The sequence below is a fragment of the Notolepis coatsorum genome (assembly GCF_963971535.1).
Source record: "Notolepis coatsorum genome assembly, chromosome: 9".
Taxonomy (NCBI): Eukaryota; Metazoa; Chordata; class Actinopteri; order Aulopiformes; family Paralepididae; genus Notolepis; species Notolepis coatsorum.
The window spans coordinates 113,965,914-113,989,495 of NC_140173.1; the positions used below are offsets into that span (position 1 = coordinate 113,965,914).

Consider the following 23,582-nt stretch of genomic DNA (forward strand, 5'->3'; position numbering starts at 1 on the left):
AGAGGAGAGGAGAGGAAGAGATGATAAGAGATGGGAGGAGAAGAGAGGAGGCGAGAGGAGAGGGATGAGAGGATAGGGGAGGAGAGGAGAAGGGAGGAGGGGAGAAGAGGAGAGGGGATTAGAGGAGAGGGGAGAAGAGGAGAGGAGAAAAGATGAGAGAAGAGAGGAGAAGAGAGAATAGGAGAATATAGGAGATAAGAGGAGAGGAGAAGAGGGGAGGAGAGGAAATGAGAAGAGAGGAGAGGAGATTAGAAGAGAGGAGAGGAGATGCGAAGGGAGGAGAGGAGAGGAGAGAAGTGGAGAGGGGGAGGAGAGGAAAGGGGAAGGGAGCGGAATGAAGAGGAGAGGAGAGAGGAAAGGGAGAGGAGTGGAGAGAAGAGGAGAGGAAGAAGAGGATAGGAGAGGGAGAGCGGTGGGGAGACGATAAGATTCAAGATTCAAGAGATTTATTTGTCACATACATACCAGGGCATACAGTGAAATGCGGGTGGCCATGCCCGCTTTGATTGTGCAATAATTCAATAGTAAATCAAATAAGTAGAAGATAATAAAATAGACATGATAAAATAGAAATGTTAAAGTCCTGAGATAAATGTACAGGTACTACAATGTTAGCCAATAATTAAGGCACTGGGTCCTATGTACACTACACACTACTATATAATATACAGTTTTACTCCATATATAAGACGGAGTGGGGTGGGGAGAAGAAGAGAAGCGAGGAGATGAGGGAGAGGAGAAGAGAGGGTGCAGACAGTTGGAGAGAAGTGGTAGAACTCAGTGAACATGTTAGTGAATGTGACTCATACAGCAAACAGAACCAGATCCGGTCCGGAGTCGTGTCTCGTTTCCAGAAACAGGCCAGTTCTTCAGGGTGTTTTACTCACTGACTCACCTAACTGCATTCCGAGCATTACAACATATTCTGTGTTTTGTCCATATTTGGATGCAATGAAACCAGTCCAGACCAGATCCAGACGTATCAACTTGATCTTTACCCTTCTCTGTTTAGAGCTTGGGAAACGTTGATATGCTGCAATGCTAACAAAAGCAGTGAAAACTGTTGGGGAACTGGTCTCAGTGAGATTATACTGATATAGACCTTTTCTAACTTGACAACATACACATTCTAAATACGTTTGCCCCTGTGTATTTCCTGTTGCGATGTTTGTTCCTACGGTTGCTGACAGGAAATAAACAGGGGCCAAAGCTGTTCCCCTAGCAGCGGAAAAGCAACAGAATACTTCTGAAAAGGTCTACCCAGAAAGGGGAATTGAAAGCTACACATGTACTTGTCCGTTTATTTAGATTGCAGGAAATATAGGGGTAGATGGTTTTAGAGTCGATGCTAACTATCCAACTTCAAACGGCACACACCTGTTATATATAGATAGTCGACATGCTTGCCATATGCCACATGAAACAAACAGCCTTGCATGCTTCATTTAACAGTTACACGACTACCTAATAAGCTTTTAGCGCTTTTTCAACATTAATTGATGGGGTTTGTGCTTTATTAGATAGTGGGGAGAGTGACAGAGGAAAGCTAGGAACGAGTCTGGGGATGAAGTGTGACAAAGGTCACGCGACAGATTTGTACCCCTAACGGCATAGCTGTGGTATGTGCCTTAGCAAACTTCAAGCACCGGGACTCCGTCTAGAATGCCATTCTGGTGGATACTATGAAGTGAGTGACGGGGAGGAATCGTCACTATTAACGTGAGCTGTCCGGGTCACACAGCAGCGCACCACCAGTGTCCCCCCTCCCTCTAACACGTTCAGAGTGACTAGCCGCTGTCATCCTGTCTGTAAGAGCTACATCAACCATGGGCGGCTACGTGGCGTAGTGGGCAAGGCACTCGCCACGAATGATGGAGACGCTGGGCTTGCCTGTTCGAGCCCAGCGCTCCACAGTGCTTTCAGTTTAGCTGGTCGTCCGCACTAATACACATTGGCCGTATTAGGGGGTGGGAAACTGATGGGTGGGGATCGGGCGTTGTGGACAGCGACTCCTACAGGTCGGTTGGTGCGCCTGCGCAGTAGAATCAGGAAGTGTCGGGGGCAGCGTGAGCCTCCCACGCGTTACTCCTCGCCACTGAGAGATCGAGCTGCGCAGGTGAAAAGATGCGACTGCTGTTACCTCAAGTACCGGAGGGGACTTGTGCTATGTATGACTTAGTCCACATTGCAGCCGGCTTGTGGGAGGCAAGAAACAGCGTTCGTGACGGGGGAGGGTTGAATTGGATGATACGAAAATTGGGATGGGAGAAAATATAGAAAATGGGAGAAAAAGTGGATAAAAAAAAAAGAGCTACATCAACCAAGTATTTCAGGAATATAGTTTCAGGTCCTCCAGTGTAGTGGAGCCTCTTCACCAGCAGACAGGTCCAGCTACACCCTCCAAATGTTCCTCAACGCAGCCTCATGAGTTGCCTGCTGGGGTCCATTGCATCAGCTGGCAACAGAGCAAAATAAAGACGCAGAGTCACGGCACGTCGGAAATATTATATGACCCCTGTGTTTATGCGGGTATAAAAAGATGGGCTGACTTTTAACCTGGGTTTATTTCCAGAGGGTAAAAGCGCTAAATACCTTGGTGGTGCTCTGTGTTCCCCCTGTGGTTCGTCTTCTCTGCCAGGGTTTATTTTAGAGAGGTTGTTACCCAGCGAAGGCGGGGTGGGGGGTGGGTTGTAGGAGCCCCAGCCTGCCTGAGAATCTGTTCTGTGTGTGTGTGTGTGTAGTAGCCATTCAAACCCCACTCTCTTTATAGAATTATGGAATTTCCCCTTGAGGCCAAAGCTATAGGATTTAGAGCATGAGAAAGTGTGTGTGTGTGTGTGTGTGTGTGTGTGTGTGTGTGTGTGTGTGTGTGTGTGTGTGTGCGTGTGCGTGTGCGTGTGCATGTGTGCGTGTGTGTGTGTGTGTGTGTGCAAATGCATTCACCTGTTATCGCAAACTAGTGTATGTGTGCATGCGTGTGTGTGGCACGCGTGTGTCTCCCTGCTATTCCCCCCCTCCTTCAGCTAAACAGAACGCGTGGGCGGCTGGTCTCATATGAATAGCCTCAAAGGAAGTTCATAAAAACCTAATTTGTCCCACAGAAAAGACCATGACAGGTATCAAACCAGCCTGTCGCCCTCGGCTCACACACACCACCTCCACAAACAGACTGGACTGATCTGGACTGATTTTGATGTGAGAGCTAACAGACGTATTCAGTCTGCCCCATCTCACCCCCTCTCCTCGGAGTAGACGATTTGATACACTCTTTGCCCCCAAATGGATAAACAAATATATCCATTATATATATTTTGTGAGGGCTGGGTAAACACTGCACGCTTCCCAACGGGGGGGGGGGGGGGGGGGGGGGGGCGTGCCGAACAGTCAGCTTCACGCACCTGAGAGTGGTTGGCAATCAGCTCGTCGGGAGAGTATAAGTTCCGACTGCCTTTTCACTCGTCGCCAGGTCGTCTTGTTGCTTCCATCTACTGTCGCGTCTCCAGTGTGAGACGCCGTGCCATCTGTACACTACCACCTACTGCCGCGTCTCCGGTGTGAGACGTCGTGCCATCTACTGCCGTATGGTGCCGCATACTGCCGCGTCTCCGGTGTGAGAATAAAATTAAATATTGATCCCAAAAACGGCGTAAGTCGTTCTTGGCATTCAACGCATGGCGGGCAAAAACGGCGTAACTCGTTCTTGGTGACCAATGTGGGACAGTGCTGCTTTTTTCCCTGTGTAATAAATTATGCCCTGTTTTTGGCTAACTCTCATACCTGTCTTGTGTTGTGCTATTGGGGTCGCTTACAAACCGTAACATATTTATTTATAGGGTGGGGTTTGAGATAGGTCCATTCTCCTCTCCTTCCGCTCACTGTTTTTATTATTATAATAATTGTTTACCATTTTCAAAATGCCCGTCACCAGGATCAACAACAACAACAAAAACAAGTCTTTGAGTTAACAAGCTACACTCTCAAATTATGTACACTCCCAACAGTGTTTTGTGAGGTGCCATTTTAGGCTTCTGTTTGGTGTGAGAAAGCGTTCTCTGTCCCTAAGTGTGCAGTTATAATGGGACTCTGCCACCTTTCTGGCACGGCACTACAACGCAGTGTGGAGACAGATAGGCCTGGCAGTGTGAGACTACACCAATGCCAAACCATCCAAATCTAATTACGAGTTGTTTTTCAATGTTAAGATTGTCTAACAACATTAACATTGTCACACAAAATGTAATCTACTGCGTGGCATAGCACACTGTGTACTTTAGTCACTATAAATATGAATAATGTTTTGGGGCGATCCTGTACCAGTAATGATGATTTGTCGTCCCCTCCATTCCTAAGTGGCTCATATTTATAAACAAAACCAATAAAGCTATTACAATAAACCCAGTACTCCACCCAACTATTCCGTTTGTGTCTGACGTGTTACAAAGCCCCAGTGTTCACCCTCTCAGTGTTCTCAGGAATGGCCGGGGCGTGAGGTTAGCGTTTATGTGCAGGCGTGCTGTGAACCGCCTCATTGTACCCCGGAGACACTTGTAGCTGGTAAATAAATGTGGCTTTGCGCGCAAACAAACATTGCCTTGTTCCTTGTTGAGTCACCAATCTCCTTTCAGGTATTTGGGTGCCACCCTGCTACTGGGGCGGGGGGAAAAGCCCTGTGTGCACTACTACAGTGGGTCCTAGCGACTTGGAAGTAGGTTAGAAGCGTCTTAGTTGACTTGTCAGTCTGTGTCATCTCTCTCAGCTGGGAGCTGCAGGGTGGCTTTACTTTGAGTCTCTGTTGCCCTGGGAAATACACTTACAAGTGCTTTCAGGCCTGTGCCTTCAGGCATTATCTGCCCCTCTCTCTCTCTCTCTCTCTCTCTCTCTCTCTCTCTCTCTCTCTCTCTCTCTCTCTCTCTCTCTCTCTCTCTCTCTCTCTCTCTCAGCATCTCTCTCAGCATCTCTCTCTCTCTTTCTCTTTGGAACAGAACCAGAGTACTTGTCAACAGATGTTGGCTCCATTCTATGGCATTTTACAATGTGAGTAATTAGTGTCAACCTTTAGAGATGAAATAGTATGGAAACATGATGTTTGGCATTTAGAAGCAGGGCTGGAGGAAGGGAGGGAGAGAGAGAGAGAGAGGGAGGGGAGGGAGGGAGAGAGAGAGGGAGGGAGAATGGTGTTTTTACAGCCTGTTTTGTCCTTGAGGTTTGAACGCCAGAAGAAAAAGCAGCTTACTGTAGATGCCTGGGTGGAAGTGGAGCTCACTCATGGATTTGATCAGTTGATTATCATGTGTGAACCATGTGAGCTGCTGGGTCCCATTTTTTTGGTTGTTGTGGCGTGTCCACCCTAATACGTTTTCTTTCTAAAACGCATTACTTTTGCTACGTTTACGCCTAGAGTCCACACTACTCCAGTGTTTTCTAGCCCCTAGTGTGGATGGGCGAAAATGATGACAAGAACCTACTTGTACAGTAGGTGATGCACCTTAAAGTTGTTTGTAATGCCAGTAAATCAAGATAAAAAGAAGCCTTGACTACCAGCCTTGACTACCGGTGGTTAATTAAACATGGATAACAACTAGGGTGACCAAACGTCCCGATTTGTGCGGGACAGTCCCGCATTTCAGCCCTCTGTCCCGCATGCCGCAAGAGAATAATATTGTCCCGCATTTCAATAAGTGTCCAGCAAATTTTATTTTTTTATTATTATTATTATTATTATTATTATTATTATTATTATTATTATTATTATTATTATTATTATTATTAATAATTATTGTTTTTGTCCTCTCACTAATCCCCAAAATATGCACTAATGCACGCACCGCAAGTACTACATACGTAACGTTATGTAACATAGCCTATAGTCCAGGGGTCAGCAACCTTTACTATCAAAAGAGCCACTTTTCCCCCGTCCCACAAAATAAAATGCTCAGGGAGCCGCACAACCTATTTACCCTTAAAATGAAGATAACACAGTGTATAACGTTTTATATATCCCCAAGCATACCCCACATTTAGCATAAAACGCCTGACAATTGCATACCCAAAGTAATTTGCGATTTATTATACTTTATACTTATAGCACACAGTTTGTTGCATTAAGGATTATAAAGCAACAAAAAGAAAATTTTCGACTTTTTAATTGCTGTTTTTACCTGTTTTTACCAAAGGAAAACCTCAAACTCTTATGAAGAGGAGAAGAAAATACTGGCTGTGTAGACCTATTTTTTAATAAAACACAGAAGAGGAGACAAAACACTGGTGTCTGTAGACCGACTTTGAAATAAAACCCTGAACTATTCAGGTATATTTGAGTCCTTCCCTTATTTGTGGAAAATCTATAAAATAAAAAGTAAATTTTTCATTGTTCGCAAATTTCGCACCACATATCAGGCATACAGGTAAGCCTTTTGTTGACTAAATATCTTAGTTGATGAAATATTTTTTCATTTCAGTGTCACAGTATGACAGCGATCTCAAAAAAAAAAAAAAAATTTGGCCAGGGAGCCGCAGCTGATTGGCTAAAGAGCCGCATGCGGCCTCGAGGCCGCAGGTTGCTGACCCCTGCTATAGTCTAACCAGCACAAGCGCATTATATATACTGTACCTGGCGCAAGCTGTTTATTTCCGGTCGCTCAAGTTGCGCTACAATAAACAGCTTGCGCCAGGTACTGTCTATATATGCAAGCTCTTATTGGCTATTGGTTATTGGTTATTTGGGGATGATGTGACTGTATGCGAGGTCTACCCCATACCCTGCGTCTGGCACTGACAAGTCCAAAAGCTTGTCTGTTATTGGCACAACCAATTTAAAATTAGAAACAGTAAAGGATCATGAAATATCAAACGGCCACATACATACTCTAGCTACCAAGCGGGAGAAGACTGGTCTGTTAGAGGAGAGTGTTGCGGTCAGATCCCTGGTCTCAATGAAATCAGCTCAGATGGACAAGTTGAAGCTGCTGTTCCCGCAACGTTCACGCTCCAGACTAACACAGCCCCATCGCAAATATTCAGCACCATGGACAGCTGCCCCAGATCTCTCTCTCTCTCTCTCTCTCTCTCTCTCTCTCTCTCTCTCTCTCTCTCGCTCTCTCTCGCTCTCTCTCTCTCTCTCTCTCTCTCTCTCTCTCTCTCTGTCTCTCTCTCTCTCTCTCTCTCTCTCTCTCTCTCACACACACACACACTGAATAGAGGAGTAGACATCAAAGCAAATATTGGTAACACTTTATATCGCAGTGCTCTACAATTTAATTAATTAAGTTTGTACTTGTCTTGGCGGGTGGGATGTTCGGGTGGGGACAGATGTTATTGGATTAGATGTTATTTTATCACACACCACACTACTGACACTTTGGATTAGATATTATTTTAGCACACACCACACTACTGACATTTTGGATTAGATGTTATTTTAGATGTTTCTGTTCAAATAAAATCATATGTCCAAACAAATGCTTGCAGTTACATTGTCCAATGACCTATATTTCTAACTTTTTGGGTGGGGGCGCGAGTGCGGGGATTTTTGGCTGGTGAAAATGCTGAGTGGCTAGTGACTTTGGAAAACCACTAGCCACAGTGGCTAGTGAGCCACAACGTTTGTCAAGCCCTGAATACATGTATGCACTTCAGTATCACATTACAAGAGAGATCACAGGGTTCATGTATCTTAACTCTATATAGCCATATAACCTCTAGGAGTCGGTAGGTAATTTAACAGCATGTTGGATTGTGGTATTCTTCTATACAGTGATTATGAGTATAATAAGCAATTAATACACAACACTATTGTGTTTTTAATACATTAAATGCTTATATTTTGATCAAAATGAATACATTATGTAAACATGATTATTGTATACATATTCATTACTGTCCCGCAATTTCAACAAATGTCCCGCAAAATCGACACGCTGTCTTGCATTTGGATCATATGGATTTGGTCACCCTAATAAGAACCCCTAGCTAAATCCACTGACTGCATCAACAGAAATAAACTTTCAATTTTCAATTTTCAATTATGATGAATTGAAAATGGGGGACCCTGATATAAACAAGATGAAAGTCTTTATCTGGTCTGCATCCCCTTAACAATTGTGTGTATTGAGCTGTACTGTATTGTACCCATTCTGCAATCTGTTAATAAAATGTTCAATCAATCAATCAATCAATCAATCAATCAATCAATCAATCAATCAATCAAAGGGAAAACATTATTTGAATGTACAAGCATTGTGTGACTACATGTCAAATGGCCGGGTAGTGTGCACGACACACACATTATTTGCCAACTCGAAATTGAGTGGTGACCTAAAAGATAAGACTATTCTTTAAATAATTGTTGGAGGGCGCAGAGGCTGTTCCTGTGTTTCTTCTGGGTGATCCATCATCTCCCCTGATTCCGTACCTCATAAAGAAATACCACAATTGCGGAGTTACCCCACAAGAGCGGTATTATGGGCTATCCCTTTGCAAGGCATGCATGGTAAAGTAAAGTAAAAGTTTATTTGTGACTTCCGGTTTGCGACGTTCTGGTGAGCAGCCACATGAAAGAGCTCCCGGTCAATGAATATCAAAAAAAGGAAGTAAAACAATTCAAAACTAAATAAAAAGATTCGAGGACAAAAGAAAGAAGGAAGAATGAACATGAAGACAAATGAAAGAAAAGCAACCCCAGATGAAGTAAATACACACATGGAAAAGACTCAACACGAGGCAATGATGCAACAGGTAGAACAAGCTAGCGGGATGCTGAATGTCAATGCAGAGAAGCCACAGGCTAACATACAAACTAGCTTACAAGCTAACATAGAGGCTAACCAGGCCACCACGCAGATTGGATTAGGAGCAATGTGGAGCATGCAATGTAACACTGAAAAATCCAACGGAGGTGGCAATAAAGCGTCTGAGCTATGTAGAAAGAAAGAAAATTCAGAAAAAGAAAGGAACCAGGTCCCGACAACGTGCAAGAGGCGGTGAGGGACACGGCGCGGAGAGGATGGAAGGTGCCAGGAGGGGAAGGAGAGAGGCCTAGAGGATGGAGAGGGCGCGCAGGTGGACCAGAACCGAGAGACGAGGACGAGGAGAGGAGGACGGGAGGAGGAAAAGAGGGGACCTGAACCAATTCAAAGCAGATCAACTATGAAGAACGACAAAGGGACGCGAGAAAGGGGCATGAAGGGACACGGTGATCCAAGGAAAGATACAAGTCAAAATCAATGTAGAAGAGTACCCAATACAAACATACAAGTCAAGTCAAGTCAAGAGTTTTATTTGTCACGGCATACAAATATACAATGAAATGCGGGTGGTCTTGCCCGCAATGATGTGCAATACAGTGGTACAACATATAATAGAATCCAATAAAAAACAACATTGTGCAATAAACAGGTAACAGGTAACATGGTGGGACATCTCGGTATCTGTACATAGTTATTTACAGAGCATATAGGACATGCTAGGTCCTTTGGTAGTGCAATACACTGTTACTGTTGTTATACTATTTTTAAAGTGACCTTTCCTTTTTGGCCATAAGTGTGGGCGTGTGCGGCATGAGTGTGTGCCTGCTCATGTTAAAGTGGCTGCTAGTGTGTGAGCGTGCACAGCGTGCGTGTCGTGTGTGTGCTCATGTGTGCTTGTGTGTGAAAAGTTCAGTGTTCTGTGGCACTCAGTGTTCATTGTTCAAGGCTCTGATGGCCTGGGGGAAGAAGCTGAGCCGAAGCCTCTCTGTCCTAGTAGCTGGGGTTCGCAGGCGTCTGCCTGACCTCAGCAGCTGGAACAGGCTGTTATTGGGGTAGTGGGGGTCTTTCATTATTCTGCAGGCTCTGGATTTGCACCTCTTGTTGTATAGAACCTGCAGGGGAGGTAGTGCAATACCCGTGGTATGCTCGGCTGAGCGCACCACTCTCTGTAGGGCCTGATAGGGCTGATAGGGCCTGATAGTGGTGGGCCTGATCTCTGCCAACGACGAGAGGGCCTACCTGAAAGAGGTAGAGAATCTGTCACAGTGGTGTCAGGAGAACTGCCTCTCCCTGAACGTCAGCAAAACAAAATAGATGATTGTGGACTTCAGGAGGTCGGGGGTCAAGGACTACAGCCCCCTCGGCATCGACGGGGCACCGGTTGAGAGACTGAACAGTTTCAAGTACCTCGGAGCCCACATATCCGAGGATTTGACATGGACCACACACATTGACAGTGTTGTGAAGAAGGCACGACAACGCCTCTACTTCCTCAGGCGCCTAAGGAAGTTCCAAGTCAGTCAGAAGATCCTTAGGAACTTCTACTCATGTACAATAGAGAGCATCCTGACTGGCAACATCACCTCCTGGTTTGGGAATAGCACTGCACAAGACCGTAGCAGACTACAAAGAGTGACACGTTCAGCCGAACGCACAATTGGAGGGGGGCTTCCCACCCTCCAGAACATTTACAACAAGCGGTGCAGGGGGAAGGCTAAGAGAATTATTAAGGACTCGAGCCACCCGAACAACTGCCTCTTTGAACTGCTGCGGTCAGGCAAGCGATACCGGAGTCTTAAGGCGAGCACAGAAAGACTCAGAAGAAGCTTCTATCCCCAGGCCATCAGGCTGCTAAACGAACAATAAACACTATGCAACAACCATCAAATGCACACAGCACACACACCCACACGCACACACTCACTTAAACAAACAACACACTGCAGCACCCACTCTCCACACTTTAGATCACACAAACACACTTTATATTTATTGATAAAGGATTTGCACTACAACTCGTACACCTACTGTAAATTGTACCTAAATTGCACCTCATCCCATTTCTGCCTTGCACTATATAGTATTGTATATTAGTACACTGCACAGTATTGTATATTATATGGTAACTCAGTTACGTCTATTCTGCATCGAACATTGTTCATATGTCTATACTGAACACTGTGACCTCATTTTTTTACTTCTAATTTACATGCTATACTATGTTATTTTATTTCATACTTATCTTGTCTTGCACAGTCTCTGGAGCGTAACAGTAAGAAGCATTTTGTATAAAAGTATTCTGTACTTCTGTATGACAACTATTAAAGAAACTTGAAACTTGAACTTCTTGTCCTGTGCCGTGATGTTTCCATACCAGGCAGTGATGTTTCCAGTCAAGATGCTCTCTACAGCTCCGGAGTAGAAGGACTGGAGTATCTTCCCCGATACTCTGAACTTCCTTAACTGTCTCAGGTGGTAGAGGCGCTGCTTCGCCTTACGACCTGAGACAGTTGTCTATGTGTGTTGACCATGTCAGATCCTCTGAGATGTGGACCCCCAGGTACTTAAAGCTGCTCACCCTGTCCACGGTAGCCCCGTTTATCATCAGTGGTGTGTGTGTCTCCTGCTGTCCTCTCCTATAATCCACGATCAGCTCCTTGGTTTTACCAATGTTCAGGAGCAGGCTGTTGTCCTGGCACCAGCGTTCCAGTACCTCAACCTCCTCCCGGTAGGCCTTCTCGTCGTTGTCCGAGATCAGCCCCACCACCACCGTGTCGTCTGCAAACTTCACTATGGAGTTGGAGCTGAACTTGGCCACACAATAGTGTGTGTAGAGTGAGTACAGCAGGGGGCTCAGAACACAGCCCTGGGGGGACCCGATGCTCAGGGTGATGGTGTTGGAGGTCTGACCCCCCACCCTGACCGCCTGGGGTCTTTCACTCAGAAAGTCCAGTACCCAGGCGCTCAGGGCGGAGCTCAGACCCAGCTCGATCAGCTTGTCCACTAGTCTGGTGGGGACTATGGTGTTGAACGCTGAGCTGTAGTCAATGAACAACAGTCTCACATAGCCCCCCTTCTGACGGTCAAGGTGAGAGAGGGTGCTGTGCAGTACCTGGGAGACCGCGTCGTCAGTGGACCTGTTTGTCCTGTATGCAAATTGCATAGGGTCCATATCACTGGGGAGGGAGGCACAAATGTGGTCCTTGACCAGCCTCTCGAAACATTTCATGACCACAGAGGTGAGTGCCACCGGTCTGTAGTCATTGAGACATGTTGGGGACCTGGGGGGGGGACCTGGGGATGAGAATAGATACAACAGAGGAAAGATAATTGAACAATTACCCCAAGTAGTATGAAACTATAACACCAGAATTTAGAATAATTGACGCTATGATTTACAATACACACGTTATAGACAAACTATTTGAAATTTATTTTAAAAAAGGGACACGCTGATTAGGAAACATATTGGGGAATAATACACGATGGACTGGTATGAAGGAACTACAGGATTACACGTGACACACAATACAAATGAACATGTGCATAAGAAAGACAAATTCAGAACATTGACCGGGAGCTCTGAGGATGTCCACAGAACGAATGTTGGACTTATATAGTGCACACTTCGCCACTAGGGGGAGCCCTCTCACTAGGAGAGCCATTACTCCTCACCCTTCCAACGGGGAACAAAGGGATACGACTAAGATCCTCTAACACCATGGGAGCGCCAAATGTTGTCTTTTTTTCTTTGAGTTATGTTAGAATTTGAGTTATGTTAGAATAGCAGTTGATTTAAATGTGCACATGGACATTTGTGAAGGACAAGAATTCAAAAATGTTGGACATGAAGAGAGGCTTGGAGAATCTCCATTGGGGGTATCTCTGTCACTAGGGGGGGGGGGCTTCTCCAATAGGAGAGCTGATTCCCCTCCAAACCGCCAATGGGGGCAAAAAGTGCTAACCATATAGCTTATTTTATATTCATTTCATTTTTTTTTATTGTGTTGTCAGTTTTATTTTGTAAGACATGTTAGCATAAATGTATATAGTGATATCGGTGACATGGGAGGTACAGAGGTGGGCAGGCTGAGTTCAGTGGGGGGGAATGTCGGGTGGTGGGGGGTCGAACCCGGGAGAGGGGGGTCGAACCTGGAGGGGAGAGAACAGATGGTGAAGGTAAACGGTACTCTATCCCCCCCTCACAGTGAGCTGTGGTGTTCCACAAGGAAGCATACTAGGACCGCTACTGTTCCTAATTTATGCAAATGACATGTCGTCAGCTTGTGACTGCAACTTGTTCCTGTTTGTGGACGACTCAGCCCTGCTGGTCTCTGACAAGATCAAGTTGCAGGTTGAAAAAAACCCTCAGCTCGGAACTAGGCAAAATCTGCATATGGCTCGCTGATAACAAACTAGCATTACACATGGGCAAAACAGAGTCCATTCTCTTCGGTTCAAATAACAAACTCAGCAAGACCGACGGCTTCTCAGTTACAGTGGGTGACAATATTGTCACAAGGAAAGATGAAATTACCTACCTGGGTTCCATCCTAGAGGCAAATCTTTCCTGTGACAAAATGGCATCCAATGTAATAAAAAAAGTCAACCAACAAACTAGATCCTTGTACCGGATTTCCTCTCTGGTAAACAAGAATACCCTGAAGACTCTGGCAGGAGCACTCATTCAAGGGTACTACGACTATGCTTGCACCTCATGGTACCAAAGCACCTCAAAGGCGCTAAAAACAAGATTACAAACATCACAAAACAAACTAGTCAGACTACTACTTGACCTTAACCCTAGAACCCACCTCACCCCTGCCCACTTTGACAACCTAGGATGGCTTAGAGTAGACGACAGAGTACAACAACTTGCAATGAGCCTGGTCTACAAGATACACTATACGACTAAGGTAGGTACCCATGTACATGTCAAAATACTTCCCAAAGGTCAGTGAATACCACGACCACAACACCAGAGGAAGCTCAACAAATCATGTTAAACCCAGATTCGGCTCAAACAAGGGACTAAACACGTTTAGCAATTATGCCACATCAATGTGGAACGCCCTACACAAAGCTGTAAAGGAATGTGAATCCCTACCCACATTCAAAGAGCACCTACGGGAGGCTGCAATTCGAAACTGGCCACCGTAAATGTCCAAACCCCCCACCCCCTCCTAATAGACAGTCTCCTCCCCACCGCATGTATATATTCTCTCCCCGCCGTATGTATATTTCTCTCCCACCCACCCACCCCCTCCTAATGTACAGTCCCCTCCCCATCATATGTATACACTCTGTCAGGATCTATGGGTAACAGTACTGTATATTTGAATACCGTATATGTCACAAATGTATCAGTACTAAATACCTGTATGTCCCTATGCCATAAATGTCATGTATGTTGAGTATGTCATAAATGTCAATATGAATTGAAAATGGGGGACCCTGATGTAAACAAGACAAACGTCTTTCTCTGGTCTGCATCCCCTTAACAATTGTGTGTATTGAGCCATACTGTATTGTACCCATTCTGCAATCTGTTAAATAAAGTTTTCATTCATTCATTCATTGTGGGATCGGTATGGGTGGGGTGGGGTTTCCTGGGGCCCTCGGCCGCCGTGGCCTGGGCGGTCTGGTCACCGGACTGGTCACCGGACCGGGGGGACACCAACCTGGAGGAGAAGCTCAAACATTACCCAAAGGCCTGTTTAAACAGTAATGTTTTAGCTGATTTTTAAAAATGTCAACAGACGCTGCAGCTCTTAGGCCATGAGGAAGGGCATTCCAGAGTCTAGGCGCTACATATTGAAAGGCTCTGTCGTGGTGATCAACCTGGTGTGCGGAATGACCAACAGATCCTGGTCAGCTGACCTCGGGGTCCTGCTGGGCACATTATGGTTCCAGCAGGTCTGTTAAATATTCTGGTGCCTGGCCATGCAGAGCTCTAAAAGTGAGCACCCGGACCCTGAAATTAATTGTAAAATGTATAGGAAGCCAGTCTAAGGAGGCCAGAACTGGAGTGATGTGACACCTTCTGCTTGATCTGGTTAGCAGTCTTGCAGCAGTATTTTGGATGAACTGGAGGCGGTCTATGAATGATTTATTGAGGCAGGTGAGAACCAAATTTCAGTAGTCAAGACGAGAAGAAACGAAGGCATGGATAATCAACTCTAGGTCAGAATGGGAAACAATCGACCTACTGTAAGCTTAGCAATGTTCCTGAGATGGAAAAAACAGGTGCGGGTCACCGACTTGATGTGAGTGTCGAGGTGCATGGCCTGATCAAAGTTTACCCCAAGGTTCCTGAGGTTGGGGCTCACATTTGTTTCTAGGGACCCAAGGCAACCAGCCACCTTGGATGCAACGCCATCAGAGGCCACGATGAGCACCTCTGTTTTGGCCACATTTAGCTGGAGGAAGTTGCTAGCTAACCAGGCCTTAATGGCCGACAGACACTCATTTAAAACAATAAAATAAAACCATACTGTCATGCACTTGTCCTAATAAACTAACCTACACTGTAGCACTCAACACTTTGATGAACATTGTTACTCAGCTGATAGAGTTGTGCTCTTCCTGATGGCTTGTCGTACAGAACTTGTAAGTCGCTTTGGATAAAAGCGTCAGCTAAATGACTAAATGTAAATGTAAATCAGGGCAACCAGGGTTAAAAGAGCAATACAGCTGGATATCATCCGCATAAAGGTGGTAGGAGATGCCTTTAAAAGCGTTAATAATGTATCCTAATGGGAGCAAATACAGTGAAAATAAAACCAAGTACCGAGCCCTGGGGGACCCCACAGGAAAGGATAACAGACTCAGACACATGGGGGCCTACTCCGACTGAGAAACATCTACCTGAGAGATATGGTGATCGAATGTGCACTCGGACAGGCTAGACACCCTTCGGTGTATTGCTCCCTCTCACTGTTAGGACTGAAGTACTGCAGGACATTAGGTGCGTGCATGTCCAGTGTACGTGAAAGCTCATGTGATGTGCCTTTTCAGGTGAGCTGGCATTGAGATGATTTCTGAAATGGTGCTAAAGCGGGCCGTGTGGACGGAAATTGTTTTCATTTAGAAAACTCAGTTCTAAATTAGTGTGGATGTACAGTAGTTGTGCCTGGGCTGAGTACAGTTCAAATATGGCTGTCAACAGTTCTACTGGGGCAAATGAGGTTTCCTGATTCAATCACAAACTAATGTAGACACATTTTCATATTCAATACGAATTCCGATTTTGAGGTCACGATTCGATTACATTTTAGATTTTGTGTGCGTTAAAAGGTATTCAACCTACGTAGCTCTTCTTATAGATTATATATACAGTATATTACATAGTTTGGTTTGGCTCAGAAAGAAAATATGTAACAGCAGTAGCCATACCATACCACCAGTTAAACTGAGAGGTAAAAATGACAGACCTTGGGAAGAGAAGAGAGAAGGAGAATCTCAGTGAGGGTAAGCTACTAGGATGAATTTGGTTTGCTTTTGAACCTCGTTTACATTTTGTTCATGAATTTAGCTAAGAAATGCTGTTCTAGTCTCTAAGCAGCAAGTAGTTGGTAGGCCCCAGTCAGGACAAGTGCTATGAACTAGTGATTGGAGATCAAAGCAGAGCTTCATCCACCCTGTCATCAATCATAACAAAAAGGATAACAAGCACCTTGTCCAGAGGTCTCTGGTACCACCTTTAGCCCTCAGCTTGGCAGTAATAATAATTATAATAAATGAGACGTATATTATAGTGCTTTTCTTGAACTCAAAGTCGCTTTACAGTAATCGGAAGGGGTAGTGAGAAAAACGGGGGTGGGGAGCTAACAGAAGGCAATGGAGAATAGATTGAAGTGGGATTGGAGAATTGAGAAGGCTCTGTCCGCAAAACTGCAGAGGTTGGATTTGGTGGGTGGAGAGGATTTTGAGACTACTTGAATATTTAATTTAAGTAATGTGCTCATTACTTCAGGAAACAACTAATGGAAAATAGCGTGTGTGTGTGTGTGTGTGTGTGTGTGTGTGTGTGTGTGTGTGTGTGTGTGTGTGTATGTGTGTGTGTTTGCATGATTGTGTGTTTGCATGATTGTGTGTTTGCCCACGTGCAGGGGTGCAGTCGTAATATCAGAACTGCCTGGGCGCCACGTGCACGCGCATACATGTTCCCTCGCGTGTGCACAGACCAGCTCAAGCAAACCCCCCACAGGGCTTGTATTTTTGTCTTGCACTTCTCTTTCTTTGTTATGCTATGCAAAGACTAGGTGATAAGTGCCGGGTACTTGGCGCACGGCGCGACAGTAGAGTGAAAGTTGTGAACGCATTTTTGTGTGCGCGCGCGTGCACATTCGTGCGCGCACTTCTGCTCAGCGAACTGCTAGGACGGCGTGGTACCTAGTGGTACCACCACTGCATCACTGCCCACGTGTCTTGCACATGTGTGTGTTAGTGTTTACAGTATGTGCAGGAATTAACATTTTAATTATGGAAGCATAAGCAGTGCGATTCTACAGGCCACAAGATAATGGCTGGTAGAGTGGATTAATCAGACTGTATGGAGAAGAGGCTTACATTTACATTTACATTTAGTAATTTAGCTGACACTTTTATCCAAAGCGACTTACAAGTTCTGTACGACAAGTCATCAGGAAGGGCACAACTCTATCAGCTGAGTAACAATGTTCATCAAAGTGTTGAGTGCTACAGTGTAGGTTAGTATATTAGGACAAGTGCATGACAGTAAGGTTAGTTAGGGTTAGATTATAAAAAATATTCCATTGTGTATATGTGTGTTTGCACATCTATGTAGCGACCCCAAGTAGAATGGGGTATATTGAGTAATGCATGTGAAAATTACATAGTGCTGCTCTCTTCACAGTCATGAAATGTTTTAAAGGAACACGCCAACATTTTGGGAAATTAGCTCATCGTCTTCTCCAGAGAAGATAGATACCAGTTTCCTCTCTGTGTGTTAGCCTAGCTTAGCACAATGAATGGAAGCGGACAGTAACGGGTAGCCTTCGGGAGAGGTGTTAGTTGGACAATGCCTAGACTACCTGTCACTGTCCACTGGTGGCACACTGTTGGCGTGTTCCTTTAATGGAAAAATTTACGAGATTAACATGATTTCTCAAAATGTTTCCCAATTCAATTAAATTCAATATATAATAGAAATTACAATATTAGCTATATATATTTTATGTGTCAAATAAATCAAATCAAAATGCAATTCAATTACAACTTTTTATTGGTGTGAAATAGGGATGTTCGATATTGGCTTTTTTTTTTTTTATTATTGCAAAACAAAATAGTTAAAAGTCAGTACTCAACATACAATGCATAATGAAACTAACAATTAAGGTGGCTAAAATGACATGCAAGTACAGTAACAGAAAACAAACAAAAGTATATAATAATATTTTACCGTATACAGTGTATATCCAACGAAATTACCAATTGTACGATATTGGCTTTTTTACCGATATTCGATATACCGATATTGTCCAACTCTTAATTTCCGATACCGATATCAACCGATACCGACAACATTACATATCTCTTGTCATGGAATTAACACAAAACCGATACCGATAATTTCCGATATTACATTTTAATGCCAATATCAGCCGATAATATCGGTAGGTCAATAATATCGGACATCCCTAGTGTGAAAGCTTCAAGAACAATTTTATCAAAGCATCTCTCACTCTCCCCTTCTCTCTCTCTCCCCCTCTCTTCCTCAGCAATCCCTCTGACAGGCACAAGAAACACAATGGATTGTCCTCACGGCTACAAGCGCATCAACAACTCTCACTGCCAAGGTAAGAGGGCGGGGCGTGTCACAACTCCGCGCGCCACACCGGGCTCAGCGGTGTCCCGTCTGTTCGGGCATTGTTCGCTTTTCTGTTTGACGTCCTCAGGAGATGTGAGGGAAAGAAAGTCTATTGTTTTCTCAGCGTGTCAGCGAGGGGCCGCTGCCAATGAATGAGCCTTAAAGCAACGATTTGACACAGCGAGCCATCAAAGAAGAAAAAATTAAACACGGGAGACAAAAGAGAGGGAGACCAAAGAGAGGGAGAGGAGAAAGGAGGCCTGGAAAGTCAGAGACGTAGAGTGTATTATACGTCTTTTTGACAAGGAGATCATTCTCTCCTTCCCTCCTTCTTTCTCTCTCTCTCTTTCCCTCGGCTTGTGTTTGTTTTCACACGTGGTTCGTCTGCCCCACTCCCTCCCTGGTTCTAGTGGGCCCTACCTGTAGAGAGCGCCATCTACTGGTATTGTCTCCAATCCCGCCTGGTGTCGCTACTGTGGCGGCCTCGGTTCATGTCGATGTCTCATCACCGTGTTGGTGCAAGGGGCAAGGCTTTGGTCCGTCTTCCTGGAAGCCGTGTGAAAACCCGCTAAGGATTTAAGTTATTTGTCTTTCTTTGTCCAACTTTTTCTAAATCATCTCGCACCTCTCTTTCCATCCATATCTCTGTCTCTCTCTCCCACCCTCCATCCATCTCTGTCTGTCTCTCTCTCCCTCCCTCCCTCTCTCTTCCTCTCTCCCTCTCTCTCTTTCTCTCTCTCTCTTTCTCTGGTTCAGGGGTGTATGTGTGTGTTTGTGTGTGTAACATATAAACAGGCCTGTGTTCCTGTATGTGTGTATAAACAAGTCTTTGTGTGTGTGTGTGTGTGTGTGTGTGTGTGTGTGTGTGTGTGTGTGTGTGTGTGTGTGTGTGTGTGTGTGTGTGTGTGTGTGTGTGTGTGTGTGTGTATGTGTGTGCATGTGTGTGTATAAACAAGCCTGTGCTCCTGTGTTTGTGTGTGTGTCTTGGTTGGACCAATTTGGGATCTGAGAGCTGCTCAGTCTCAGGAATCATTCAGCCCCTCTAGCCTCCTCTCAGCACAGATCCCAGGGCCCTCATTTATCAATGCTGCGTACGCACAGAAATGTGCGTAAACCGTGAGTACGATAATTTCTAAGCAAAGTGTGGGATTTATCAATATGATCGTGTGCTTGAGATAGTGCGTACATCTACGCACAGCTCCGACCGTGCGTACATGTCACCCAAGTGGTAGAATAGGAAAACTGCAACAGACGGAATAAGAGACAACCCTAGTAGATACAAAATAAATAAATAAAGGATGAAATCATTTGCAAACATCTTAATTTTTTTGAATAGTAAACATTTTTTACAAATGTATTACACATTTTTTGGTCGCAGAATTGTATTACTCAAAAAGGGGTGTGGTCTATTCAAAATGGGCCATGTTACTACATTAAAAAAAAAACTTTTTGTAAGAGGATTTGTTGATATGCCACCCGAACAGGGATTTATGACCTCATAAAAAATCTATTTTCGCCATGACTTTTGGTATAAAATGTACTATAAATCTGGATGAATGATATATAAAAAACGTGGCCAGTTTGGTGTGTGGAGGTACTAGAGAAATAGAGATTTTTTTTGTAATTATGTGTAATGAAAACCCATAAAATCTCATTTTAAGAAAATCACCTTTAAAGTTTTGTATCATCTGTAAATCAGGCTATGTATGACATATCAACAAACCCTTTGGCACAAAGAAGCAGGATATAGATATGAATAAATGTGGAAAGTTTGGTGTGTGTAGGTGCTAGGGAAATGGTATATGTCTACCCTTGCGTGTAAGAAAAACGCATAAAAACAAATTTTTGGGAAAATGCCTTCTGTTCTGTATTGTAAAATGCCATACATTTTTATTTGAAACCGCTATTTACAAACACAACACCCAATCAAACCATTAGTAATAGACAACCTAAACACATGCCTGATAACTAAATAACATAATAACATAATAATAATGATGTACAGTAGTAGTAATAATAATAATGATACAGTGTAGTAACAAACTCAACACAACCGATTACTGTACCCCCTAATAGGCAAAACAAATATTTGAATAGATATCAGTATGAAACTTTCCCAGTTTGTTATGTACATATAAACTAAGAAAATAAATATTGCACATTTGAAATGAACGAGTCACATAAGCAAATTGCTGACTGTGCAACCCAATGGAGAATACAAACTCGTAACCACTATTTTGCGCTTGCATTTGAGTCATTGTGATAATAACCATACTGCAAAATAAATGCCTTTTTTCGTTGCGATTTTTTTTAAGTTAGATTAAGATCTTGCAAGGGTAGACTTACTTAAAACTGCTGTATGATCCTCTTGACTGAATACTGCGGTGTTTGGAGGTGGGTGTTCTGCGTCTGGCCCCCCGTGCCAAACAAGCAGGCCAACTGTGCGCTCTACACCAGGCCTTCAGCCCCTTCTAGCCCCCTCTCAGCGCAGATTCCAGGCCTGTGGCCCTCATAGCCTCCTCTCAGCACAGATCCTTCCTCTGATTGGTTGTTTGTCACAAAGGGACTGCGTGCGCATGTGTGTGTGTGTGTGCCTGCGCGCGCACGCATGTACTGTACATGTCTGTGCACGTTTGTATCTCCGCCTGTGTGCTGTGTGTATCTGTATCTGTGTCTTTGCGTGCTTGCATGCAGTGTGCATCGGTGCACATACTGTATGTGATTGTGTCTGTGAGTGTGATTTCATCAAGTGAGAGAGATAGAGAGAGAGAGAGAGAGAGAGAGAGAGAGAGAGAAAGAGAGAGAGGGAGAGGGAGAGGGAGGTGACGACATGTAATATAGATCGTCAGTCACCATACGAGCCACCAGGATGCCCCCTTCGCTTGTTGAATCTGTACAAATCACACAATCATCCTCGTGCCCCGAGGGGACCGGAATAGTGCCATCAGGGCAAACCCAAGCTCCCGGCTGTGTTCATTGCTTTCACATTTCATGGCCCTTGCAGGCAATTATTCTGTCTGCAATTATGATTGACAGTTGTGATGGGTGTGGCTTAGAGGTGTGTGTGTGTGTGTGTGTGTGTGTGTGTGTGTGTGTGTGTGTGTGTGTGTGTGTGTGTGTGTGTGTGTGTGTGTGTGTGTGTGTGTGTGTGTGTGTGTGGCAAGGCGTTACAGTGGCATTAAACTGGAGCCCATGAGCAGAACAGGGAGAGGAGAATGGAGCAGTTTAGGTTGTTTAATCCGATGCCATGACGACAGGTTACAAAGAATACAGGAATGTACAAGATGCGAGCAGGAGCACTCCTCGTGTTCTGCGGGAGCGTCTAGGCGGGTGGTGTCTCGTGAGACAGTGAGAGTCGGCGGCAGCTGAGCCTAGGTAGGAGTAGCAACACTCGGACACCGAGTGGCAGAAAGCGTAGAGCTCATATCAGAGTCGGTGATGAGCAGACGATTCTCAGCTGCGTTGATTGATCCCAGGTGACAGCGTGTGAACGCTGGAGTAGGAAGTTGCCCATATAAGGGCGTGGAAACAGCAGGGCAGAGAGCAGATCTGGCCGTGGTTGTAACACAAGGAATGTCATTGTGAAGAACGCTGACATCTTTCCTCGTTTGCCTTTGAGGTTTCGTAGAAGTGACTTAGATCATCTGTCCCGCGAGGCAGTAAGTTCTGAGATGCCCTCATTCACCTACCTTTGGGGAGAAAGTGTCTCCTGCTATAACATTACTGCACACAGGGAGACGCTGGGTTCGAGCCCAGCTCTCCGCATTGCTATCAGCTTGGCTGGTCGTTCATACTAACACAATTGGCAGTGTTAGGGGTGGGAAAGCTGATGGGTGGGGATCGGCCGTTGTGGACAGCGACTCCTACAGGTCGGTTGGTGCGCCTGCGCAGCAGAATCAGGAAGCGACGGGGGCGGCGTGTCCCTCCCACGCAGACCCCCGCCGCTGAGAGATCGCGCTGTGCAGGTGAAAAGATGCGCCGGCTGCCTCCTCGAGTACCGGAGGGGACACGTGATGTAAGGCTTCGTCCACATTGCAGCCGACCTGTGGGAGGCATGGCCTAACAGCGTTCGAGACAGGGGAGGGTAGAATTGGACAATACGAAATTGGGATGGGAGAAAAATAGAAAAATGGGAGAAAAAAGTAGAAAAAAAAAAAAAACCATTACTGCACACGTCTAAGAGTGTGGAAGACGTCCTCTGTCAAAGGCGTGGATATGATAGGTCCCAGTGAATTATTAATGGCCCCGCTTGAAATGACTCGCCGTCTCATCATGATGTCACAGCAGGAGTCCAAAACGATTGGTTGCAACATCTGTCATGTGCTCACACTCCTACGCAGAGCTGTCTCTCTACGCTTGTACGTCACAGCCTGATAAACAGCTCTGCCCAAGAGAGCCTAAATCTGTATGGATTCCGGACATCCACAACCAAATTAGTTTGAAAGAAGATGTGGCTACTGTATGACTCTGAATTCGGTGCATACAGAGTATCACAAAATAACCAAGAATTAAGCTTGTGCAGTGAAGGAAACCATACTTGTATGGCTGCGTTCATCGTCATTTCCATGGACACAGTGAATAAACAAGGCTGCACAGAGGCCGTGAAACTATTACATTTATCGGTTCCTATTTATAAAATAGACAAGAAAATATGAGGGGAACAGTAATATAATATTATTTATTAATATTATTATTATTAAGGGAAAACAATAGGAGTATAAGTAGCAGTTAGTTAGTTTACTTCCTCTTTGGGCAGAGATGTTTGGATGAGTGGAACATCGTCCAACAAACTGTCATGTGTTCAGCACTTGGGCCCTATTCCCCGTACCTGGTTCAACTAAGTCGATCAAAAGTCCCATTGGCCAGATTAAATTAACCTGATGATTGAAACCAGGCTTTCCCTGTTCCTCAAACGCTGATTCACTCTTGTTAATTCGAACTAGACTTGATACTCAGGATAATTGCGTGCGGCCGCCTCACCTGAAAAGACAGCAGGTGTCGATCGC

General features: G+C 44.8%; 1 protein-coding gene across 1 annotated transcript in view; it reads left to right on the forward strand.

The window, feature by feature from the left end:
- ltbp1 (latent transforming growth factor beta binding protein 1) overlaps positions 1 to 23,582 on the forward strand; it is a 339,149-nt gene that overhangs the window by 173,687 nt on the left and 141,880 nt on the right. Inside the window, 1 exon segment of the mRNA XM_084322133.1 lies at positions 18,488 to 18,565. Within this exon segment, the coding sequence (XP_084178259.1) occupies positions 18,488 to 18,565 (78 nt within the window).